This window comes from Aplysia californica, unplaced genomic scaffold (genome assembly GCF_000002075.1).
Source record: "Aplysia californica isolate F4 #8 unplaced genomic scaffold, AplCal3.0 scaffold00144, whole genome shotgun sequence".
In the NCBI taxonomy this organism is placed as follows: Eukaryota; Metazoa; Mollusca; class Gastropoda; order Aplysiida; family Aplysiidae; genus Aplysia; species Aplysia californica.
Window position 1 is genome coordinate 708,980 of NW_004797414.1, and position 10,907 is coordinate 719,886.

At 41.6% G+C, this 10,907-nt stretch overlaps 1 protein-coding gene across 1 annotated transcript in view; it reads right to left on the reverse strand.

Annotated features, from left to right (window-relative positions):
• LOC101864138 (zinc finger protein 585B) overlaps nucleotides 1-10,894 on the reverse strand; it is a 19,573-nt gene extending 8,679 nt beyond the window's left edge. The window contains exons 1-4 of the mRNA XM_005096995.3: nucleotides 10,384-10,894; nucleotides 9,548-9,734; nucleotides 3,891-4,053; nucleotides 1,299-1,340 (exon numbers count right to left, since the gene is read on the reverse strand). Coding sequence (XP_005097052.1) covers nucleotides 1,299-1,340; nucleotides 3,891-4,053; nucleotides 9,548-9,734; nucleotides 10,384-10,487 — 496 coding nt within the window. The 5' untranslated portion in view covers nucleotides 10,488-10,894. The remainder of the gene's footprint in view (nucleotides 1-1,298; nucleotides 1,341-3,890; nucleotides 4,054-9,547; nucleotides 9,735-10,383) is intronic.
• Nucleotides 10,895-10,907: the final 13 nt, after the last annotated feature.

The window sequence follows — 10,907 nt, forward strand, 5'->3', positions numbered from 1 at the left end:
TAATAGGCGTCTCAATTTAATTTTGACTGTGTTAACAACACGAGTCCGGACTCTTCATACTAGATCTAGGCCCTAGCAATATATGCAAAGAAAGACTTTGGGCAGGGTAAAAAGGGAGTGGGGGGGGGGAGCTCAGTGAAAAGGAAATACTTTGGTCTAAAAAGTCTCGTTTTCTTTATACTATCGAATGAGCTAAGGCACAATGTAAGGTCAGTGATTATAAAACATTATAAAAACAGATAAACTTTTTAAACTGAAGTTTAAAAATCTCTCGGCGATGTATTTCCCTGTCTCGTACCTTTCAAACAATGAAGAGAGGGAGCAAAAACTCCAGGCGAAAATGCTTGACATTAGGACTCTGCCCGATGTCACAGTGGAAGGGTCCAGCTAGGTTTTCGCGGATTTGGTTGATAAAAGGGTAAGACTACACTAGCCAAGGTAAGACTTCTACGATAACCATTTAAAAGTTTTCTGGAAGAACAAAGAATGGTTTACCAACAAGGGTAGTTAGAAAAAAATATGCCGAGAAAATTTATCAAAAGTCAATGGTTAAAAATTGTCTATTTTTCAACTTGAAATATCTCGAGACTCATTAGTCGCACATCGACCTGGAAAAAAACGTTACGAAGGTCATCCAAAGGTCTTTGAAGACATGCATTGGACTTGAATGACGGTCCCCTAAATTAAACAAAAGTATGGGCAGTTTGAACCCACTGTCTCAACGAGACGTCAAGTCCGGAAACAAAACTCAATGGGACTTTCCGAAGCCAAATCACGCTATAGTGAGTGCGTTCACTGAAGTGCCTAGATTACATAATCATTATTCTAAAACATGATATTTACCATTTTGCAGTTTCACTGAGGGTAGCATCTGCCCTGATACTAAACAGCTACACATACACACGCACACAAACCAAGTAAACTAGAAAAAGTAGACTTTTTGCCCACACAAAAAAAGGGAAATCTTAGAAACACACAGTAAATAACTTCAGAGTCAACCTTTTGTGTGTCTTGTAAAAGTTTTAAGGCACTTGCAACACAAACAGGTCATATAAGTGCCCAAGATTAGAGGTGTTAGGAGAGGGTAACATACAAATAAAAGAAGGAGGAGAGATAAGGACGACAGATGTTTGATAGGAAAGAAGGACAAACCACACCAGAGCACCTGACAACATACCACAACCTCAACTTTCCACAAGTCTTCTGAATCTGAACTCAAGCAGTGGTAACACTGAAAACAAATAAGACCACACCAGAGCACCTACTCACAAACCGTCTCAAAATGATATTTTACTCACCTTCCATTGGCAAAATGTAAACAGGATCAGTCTGTACGCCAACTGAGGATAACAAAAAGATACATATAAGAATGTATGAGAATGAGAGACAGTGAGAAAAGAATGCATCCTATCAAATGACCTTACAACCCTTATAACTTATCACAGAACCCATCAAATAGCATTATACTACCAGCATCAAACTCTGCTAATGTCAGCATCATATACTTTTATATTTTTGTCAAAGTAAGCAATTTTACAAAAACAAAATACAGTATAACCTGGATAGGTCGAGCACAGATTTCTCGAAATCATGTACCCATCTAACTGTGCCTGAGGTCCCGTTTTAAAAAAAATTCTTTATCTTTGTAAGAAAATTACGTGAAGCCCAAACACAAACATGGAATAGTCAAACTAATTACGCCACCGTAAAGATCTAAGTCAGTGTCCTTTGAGTTGCACTTTAGACAAAATAATAATATTAATAATAATAAAAACAGAAAAAGAAAAGGTCAGTAAAATACCACCACCTCCCCCCTCCTAAAAAAAAAGCGGCTAGCTGTGCTATTTTTAGCACGCTGCTCCACACAGGTGCTTTCTGCACTTGCCTTGGTCCTAGGTCTAGCTAGACTTGGGTGGGACGGGAGAGAGAAAGGGCATTGTGCATCACATGATCGGCAGCCTCACTCCTCTTTGCAAAGGACTGCGCACTTGTTTCGTAATCGCCTTTTTGATCACTGTTGCGAAAACTTATCTTGTCAAATTTTTGTGTTTTGACAAAATTTGAAAAAGCACCGTACGGCCAGTGCAGACGAAAGACTGCTTACACTGACCCACGAAATTAAACTGTCTTGGTACTGGTAGAGTAATTACCGATTGAACCCAAAAGTGATGCTCATCATGTTTCTCATTCTCAATCTGTTTCAAATTCAAGTCAATAGGCATACACCTAATCTATCTGATCTAGGACAATGGTTGAAAAAAGAAAAATCGCTTTTCCATCCCAATCTTTGTTGCCTCACTCGATTCTCTGACACAGCCGAAGCCATAACACTCTTCACGTTTACCTAGAATTACGGATCTCTCGAACTACTGAGGCCGGTCCTGACGAATTCAAGCTATCTGTGTTATACTGTATATAGTGCAGCGCTCCACACTCATAGAAAAGATAAGTATACAAAATAGTCTAATCTGTATGTTTTCTATATAATTTTACTGTGTAAAATGGCCACAAAATCAGCGACAAAATAAAAAAAGCAAACAAAAAACAAACCAAGGAAAACAACAAAAACAATAACAACAACAACAATGCGACTTTCTTCGGTTGGGACCTCAGAAGGGAATGGGTTTTTTTCTTTAAATTTTGATCAGTCCTGCCTAAGACGCCCACGTGTGATATCTAGTATCTGCGACCGCGATTTTTGTCCTTTTCCGGTCCGAGAATCACGGCTGCGAATTTTGCACTTTCAAAATAAAAACCAAATAAAAGAACCCGCCAGAAATCAAAAATCGAAAAAAAAAGGGGGCAATATCTCTCCCCCCCTAAAAAAACCCCCAACAACCGAACCTCTTTACATTTAGAAAGAAAGTTTATTTTCGCTCCTGCTTCACTTCGTTTCTTTCTCTCTCAACGTGTGTTGCGGCTTCCATCAACGAGATTGTTGACACAAACACAAAAGCAGGGGATCCTATAATTTATACAGATGGTTCAGTGAAAAGAGATAGCCAGAGAAGTGGATGGGGATTTGTTGCATTCGCCAACAATAAAATCATACACAGTGCATCTGGAGCCTGCAGCTGGGCTACATCAAGTACGCGAATAGAAATTGAAGCCATCACAAAAGCACTTGATTGAATGACCCAAGATCGCCCCCACACAACCCATGCTGTTCTTATAACTGATTCCATGTGTACCCTCAGAAGGATCAAAAAAGGTTTCCTGAGAACAGAATGGATTCAAGTTATCGAAGCAACGCCTATACGATCGCTCACTTGCAACACAATAAGGTCATATAAGAGCCGAAGATTAGAGGTGTTACAAGAGAGTAACAAACAAACAAAAAAAAAAAAAAGGAGGGAAGATAAAGACGATAGATGTTTTATTTATAGGAAAGAAGAAGCAAACCACACCAGAGCACCCGCCAACCACCTGTTCGCTGGTGATACAACAGAGTAAATTTACAACAGTTTTAAATAAAATAAAGACCGTACAACTGAGACGGTTCGTGGATGGCTGTGTAAATTCGCCAATAAAATGTACTATGTTTATGTACAGGGGATTCTATTAGTATTAGTACATTAGAAAAATCTGGCTGTACAAGGGGGGAGGGGGGGCGGGGCTGTGCGACGAGATGTGACTGTTTTTATCTTTTTCACTATAATAAAAGAGGAGGATAATAGCATGAATGAAAGGGGGAGGGTAGAAGATAAGACAGAGACAGAAATCGGTAGAAAGATAGGGATGGAAGAAAGAGTGAAATAAAGAAAGAACAAAAAAAAGGTGTAAGAGCAAAAGATAGAGACAAAGAACAGCATAAAACTTTTTTAAAAAACACACTTAAACACAACAGAAAAACTCCTCGAGCAGTTGTTTTTGCCCTGCTCTGCCCTTACCAGTACAGACAGAAGTCTCAGCTGCCCTACGGACTTCATCCACACTGACCACAGCCTCTGAAAAAATTTGGGAGATGTCTATCTTTCGCATGGTCTTGTGGCTACTTTGACATCCCCTACCTTTGTTCAAAGGTGAGACCTGAGAGCCTTGATTGACAACCATCTGGGAATAGAAGACGAGACGCTTTGTTCAGTTGTTCATTGGCTTTTAATAAAGAAATACAGTAGAGTCCACCAATCTCAAACACTAAAATCACCAATTGCCAGGTATCTCGAACATAATGCTTGGTCCCGTTTCAGTCCCTATGTTTTCTTAGTATTGACATCACGGAGTTCCCGAACATTCGGAACACACAACACTCTAATCTCTAACAAATTCACTTCGCATTCTCTACTAAAGACCTGACTTTACAGCCTTTCCGGCCATGGGTAGGTGTTTCTTTGTTATTGTTGCAGCTAAAACGTGTCCTTGTCTAACCACGAGGGGCAGGTGGAGGGGGTTGGGGAGTGAGGCTCGCTATGCGTGCAATCATGCTGTGGGACGCACGCCATGCGGATGGAAGCCCTTGAAATGAGAGGAAAGGAATGACGTAGGAGTCGGCAGTGCACACGTGAGATATTCTGCTTTCCACTTCCATTCATCTTCTTGCTTTCACACCGTCAACACGTTCATTAAGAGAGCTAATCACGTTAATTGTTTTAATGTTCTTTTTTACCTCCCTTGATTTGCTCTCTATTTCTTTGGATTCAGGGCTTTCACAGATATGACGAATTAAGGAAATTTCAAACACTATTTTCAATACCCGACAAATTCGAGTTACCTGTTAGACTGTACATTGACATTTATGGTGTAATATGGTTATTTAGTGTTGAGAAGACACAAGAAAGACAGGCACAAACAATAAAGGAACAGAAAACAATCAGGTGTTTATTGTTACACCGACAGTTACTGGTTTTTAAAGAGAACAAACTTGTACATGTTCTTTCTTATATACTTTCCAGAGACCTGTCAGTTGTGTTCTTTGACCAGGTGATGCATGCAGATTTTGATGTAGGCACGTGTCACTGCCTTGATCAATGTGAATATGTGATTGTTTTCTGGTTGTTTGTCTAGAATATGATCCCAGAGACTGCCAAACACTGGTTGCCAACATTCTGCAGGATCACATGTGCGATAGTTCCTGGCAATCCTTCACCATGGGGAATCTATTCTTGTTGACATAAAACAACTTCTTACATACAGTGGAAACCATATAACAGGCCTGGTAATAACAGGGATTTTTAAAATCCCCGTTTTTTCCTACTCTTTGTCTCTATTAAAAGTTATCGGCAATAACAAGACCTCATCGGAGCCCAATCGGTTATAGCAAGGACAAAGGCTCGTTAACAATGGGTAAAAAGTAAGAAAGAGAGAGAAAGAGAGAGAGAGAGAGGGAGAGCGAGAGAGAGAGAGAGAAAGAGAGAGAGAGAGAGAGAAACGTAGTGATGGAGCAAGTCCAAGCAGTGGTGAGCTGCAGACTTCGATCTAGCCCTAAGCCCAGCTACAAGCACGCGTAACGTGTTATGCGCAGGCCTGCCACATTACCAAAACCCCTGTTCGTGGGAACTAGTGGCAAGTGAAAGGTCCCATGAATAAACACAGTTGGATGAGTCCACAAATGTTTACTTCCCAGAGACTGTTCCACAATAATCCTCAGCGTGGCAATCTGGTCGGTGTGTGAGCGATTTTTCCGGAAACCAGCCTGTTCATCCCGTAGTCTTCGATCCGTTGCTGTCTTGATTCTCTCCTGAATCATTCTGTTGAAGACCTTACCTGGTATTGAAAGAAGAGTGATCCGTCTGTAGTTGCTGCAGTTGCTGAGATCCCCCTTTTTTGGAAGCTTCACGAGGTGTCCTTCTTTCTAATCTTTTGGGAACTTGCTCTCATTCCAGATCCTGGTAAACAGTGGGAGGAGGATGTCTGCCGTCACATTGGCATCCGCTTTTAGGGCTTCAGGTGGAATCTGGTCAGGACCAGCTGCTTCATTTGTTCAGCTTCTTACTTGCATCCAGAATCTCTTGTTTTGAAGGAGCATTACATCAGATCGGTAACTCATTTCTTGATGGCAGGATGTTTGCTGGGTTACTCGGTAGTGGTCTGTTCAGGAGACTGTTGAAATGCTCTACCCATCGTTTAGACTGAGCTTCCTTTCCAAAAATGGTTTTCCCCTCTTGGTCCTTTACAGGTACTATAGGTTTCCAGTATTTTTCAGCAAGTGTCCTTGTGGTCTGGTAAAGGATTTGCATGTGCCCTCCTACCTCTGCTTCCTCTGCCTTCTCTGCCAGCCTGTTCATAAATACCTCCTTGTCTTTTCTTAGTGATTTCTTGACATCTTTAACTGTTGTCCTGTACTGCTCCAATGCATCCGCTCAAGATCCTCTTGTTCTACTTGCATTAGCTTCTGCCTTCAGCTGTCTTCTTATCCTAATTAAATCCAATGAGTGTTGGCTAATCCATTCCTTGTGCTCCCATTTCTTCCCACCGAGTACTTCTTGACATGTTGATGTAAAGACTTCTTTGACCTTGGTCCAGTGTGTATCCACCTCCGTGTCCTCTCCGCAAAGATCAGCCAGAGGTTGAAATCTGTTCCTCAGCTGCAGCTGAAACTCTTCTTTCTTGTGTCCGTCCAAGAGACTTACTTGGAACTTCGTTCTTTTGATTCCTGTGCTGGTTCCATGCTTTTTGAGTCGAAGCTTGAGTTTTGCCAACAGCAGATGATGATCCGATCCAACATCTGCCCCTCTCTGTACTTTGACATCTTCCAGTGAACGCCTGAACCTACGAGAGATACAAAAATGATCTATCTGGTTCTCCGTCACTCCGTCTGGCGAAACCCATGTGGCCTTGTGAATCCTCTTGTGGGGAAAAACAGAGCCTCCAATGACAAAACTGTTGAAAGCACATATATTTGCGAATCGCTCACTGTTCTCATTCATTTGTCCCAAGCCATGTTGTCCCATAATTCTTTCATACCCCATGTTGTCCTGACCAATCTTGGCATTGGCATCTCCCATTATGATGTTGACGTCCTTCCTTGGTAGTTTGTCGATGATCCCCTGGAGCTGGCTGTAAAAGGCATCCTTGTCTTCATCCGAAGCATCATTTGTTGGGGCTTAGATATGTACTATATTCATGTTGATGCTCTTGCTCCTTGTAGTGAATGAAGCCATGATGATCCTTTCCCCGTGTGGTTCCCATCCTCTAAGTGACTTCTGTGCATACTTACTCAAAATGATTCCCACCCCTTCCGCATGGTACTTGTCTTCCCTCCCAGAATATCATATTTGTTCCCCCGAGCTGAGCTACTTCTGTCCAGACTGTATCCAGTATGTTTCGCTGACTCCTAGTATATGCAGCTTGTATCTCTTCATCTCTTGTACTTCTTGAGAACTCTTTCCTGTTTCATACAAGGTGCGAACATTCCATGACGCAATCCGGAGAGACTTGTTCGACAGAGAAGGTCTCGGGTCAGAAGAGCCCTTTCGACTTTGTCCGCTGTCCTTCATTGTTCCTGCTGATGCAGAAGCTCCTCTGTCTCCCAAGATCGGAAAATAAAAAACTGTATTTGTCCATGTTTCTGTAACTTACTGTTTTGTACTGAGTGGGGTATTTGGCCCTCCGCAAACTGGCACTTTTCAGGCGACCAGACCTTTGCACTTTTAGGACACGCACTTTTTTTAGCACTTACGACACGCAGTATCACAGCAGGTGTATTCTTTGCTCCCCCATAGTAAAACTATGGGACCCCCACTTGCAGGGGCTGCCACTCAGGGCAGTTTCAGTTTATTAGAATGATTTCCCTTGAATTTCCGCCTATTTTTGGTGCGGGAGTTCCCTTTGTCCTATTTCTGGGTTTTGTTTTGAACGTCGGCAAAACGCTCATGCCGATATATATGCATTGAAAATGGCTTGTAATATTAGAGATTCTGAATCCATTATGATTCAATGAACTTAGATTCAGATGATGAAGCGCAAAATAATAATAGTTAGAGATGAGAGGAAGAGGTAGATCACCTGTCGACAGTAAGGATGGGCAGGTACTGGTACCCAGTACCGAAACTCCCGGTTCTTCCGAAGGAAGTGTCAGTACCGGCACCTGGACTCCAGCCGACACCTAGACGCTCAGAGAGTAAGAACATATAGGCCGACACCAACAGGTTTTTTAACCAGGCCACGGGAAGTGTGCTTTGTGTAGGCCTAGGCCTTTGCCTAGCACCTGTGACGTCAGATGCTCACAACGGAGCGGGTGACCTTGATATATGACTTCAGATTCAAAATTGACAATCAAAAACGAAGTTCGCTTAAATTTAAATATGGCATCACATTAGGTTCTTCACGAGCCACTTTGTGTATTTTGATACGCTGATTCCGAAAATGAAATCAATTTTTAGCTGCGATAATTATTTAAAAAACGTGGCGGCAACTTCAAAGGCATTTTGCGTCACAGTTCGCCTCTCCAATTAATTCTGATGTGTGTGTGTGTGGGGGGGAGGAATGCGGACGGCACTGATCGTAGTGTGAGACGCAAGACGCGAAGTCTGTGACATCACCTACTGGTGTCGCTCCCAGTACTGGTACCGATACTGGCAGTTCTTGGCACCCAGTACCAAGAAAGTGTCGGCACTGGGTTTGGCCTGTACCGCCCAACACAAGTCGACAGCAATAGGATCTAGTAGTAAAACTAGATCTAGTATGACGACTAATGATTCAAGCGGTAACGTTTGAAATAGTTTAGCCCAAGTCATCAAAAACTTATCAATTTAGTTTCCTTTGTTTTGTTACATATTTTTGTGTGTATTTTAGGACAGAAACTTCCAACACTCTCAAAAAAACAACAAAAATATTGTACTGGCTAGTTTGGCTGAAAAAGAAGTTTTAGTCCACAAAATTTGTCGTTTTTTGAAAAGCTATAAACATGAACAAAATAACAGAGTCAAAATTCCTCTAGTTCTGTAAAGCTCAACATCTCCTACTGAAACTGGCCAATTTTCATAAATCTAACATAAACAGGTACAGAGTAACTGGATTTTGAAAAAGGTAAAAAAAAGCTGGCAGTCAGGCAGCGGCTTTTTCTGAGCTGAGGCGCCGGCTGCGAGTGAGTTAATGCCATGCCTCAAGGTCATCCTCTTGATGCAGGCAGCAAACTGCCGCACTGCAGGGTTGTTAACTCCCACCGTGGGCGCGGACTGCACAAAAAAACCAAGCTAAATGTGGTCCTGTGACAACTTGTATGTGAGGAAATATTATATTTCAGCGGTTTCCCTTACCTAACGTACCCATCGTAGACTCCTTGCGCTGCCCTGATTGCTGTCAGAGTCCAACGAAGGCTGTCTTTTTGTTGGTGGTGTACATTTTGTTCCCAGCCACGTCGGCCAGAGACTTGACATATTGGAAAGCTTCTTCTTCCAAGAAGATAAAATTTTTGTGCAACCTCCATCAGAGATGTCTGGTTTCTCTTTCTCTCTCACACACACATGATATATATATTAATACACACTCCCTCCCTCTCCACCCCCCCTTCTCTCTGATCTCTCTTCTTCTATCACCACCCTTCCTCTCTCTCCCACTTCGTCTCTATTCCAACTATACAAACTGAATATAGAAAAGAGATTTTTACCGTCAAACACATGTTATCAGGAAAGTTGAAGATTGTTGGAACAGCAGTGTCTTTCAATCGGCCAGATTGATTGTAGCTCTCTTTTTCAAAGTGGTCGCTACAGATCCGGGAATGGTCAGTGGCTTCAAATGCATCTCTTTTTAGGGCTGCCTTCCATTTCTTTCTCCTCAATGCATCCTTTGGAAACCTGAATGAAAAAAAAGAAAAGAAAAAAAAAACAACCAATAAAACATTTGTTTGTTGTTGTAGTTTTAGGGAACCTCTAACATAACACATTTAAATTCTGTATAATACATGTATGTATATATATATATATATATATATATATATATATTTAGAATCTAATGAAGGATGAATGAACATCAAATTAAAATCCGTTACACTAGAAGATCTATACAACATCCCCCCCCCCCCCCCCTCCCTTTTCCCCAAACAAACAAAATTAATAGAAAAACAACGGTAAATTTTTACTTTTACACTCACGCACAGATGCACTGACGAAGGCTAATATACCGGGTGCCCACTACGGATAGGATCGGCCGATCGCCTCAAAAACAAACGTGTTTGTTTTCAGTTTCAGGCGATCGAGTCGGGCGATTGGCCCGATCCAGCCGTAGTGTGCACCCAGTATAAACTGCCATAATTTTTGCTGCAGAACACACCTCTAGATTTATATGGCCACTAAAACCCTTGCAAATCAATTGTTTTCATGTAAATATCAATCCTAACCTAACCTAATTGGAAAAATCAGATCTAGATCTAGATATCTATATCTATATCTAGAATCTAATATCTAGATCTAGTTCTAGTACAAATTTAGATCTAGAATTCTATACCTGTGAAACTTTCTTCCATCCCCTGTCTTCTGTCTGTTTGAGCAGCCCCAAGCCACACAAAAAGTTCCTGACGGCTCTCCATGTCTAAAACGAACCTTGTCCATTCCGAATCAGAAGTCAGTAGGCCTAGACTAGAAGTAGGCTAGAAGTGAAATTAAGAAGTGTAGGCCTAGCCTACGCTGAACACCGATGTATGACGAGCACAGAATACTACACTTATTTTGTGATGACAAGAAATTGAGCTACACAAACAGAAGGCTAGATCTCTAGATATATCTAGATCTAGACTAGAGTCTAGATCTAAATCTAGATAGATTCTAGGCCAAGCCTAAATTGCATCGAAGCGAGTAGGTACAGCCGGTGTCCAAAATGGCGCTGACGTAGTCTAGATCTAAATCTAATGGAGCAGCAGGATGTCTGACATTGTCTGTGGTCGTGACCGGTTATTCAATTTCGTGAGAAAAAATGCGAAAAACATTAATCGGCATTGCTGAAGAAACAGGAAATTTTTAACTCTCAAACTC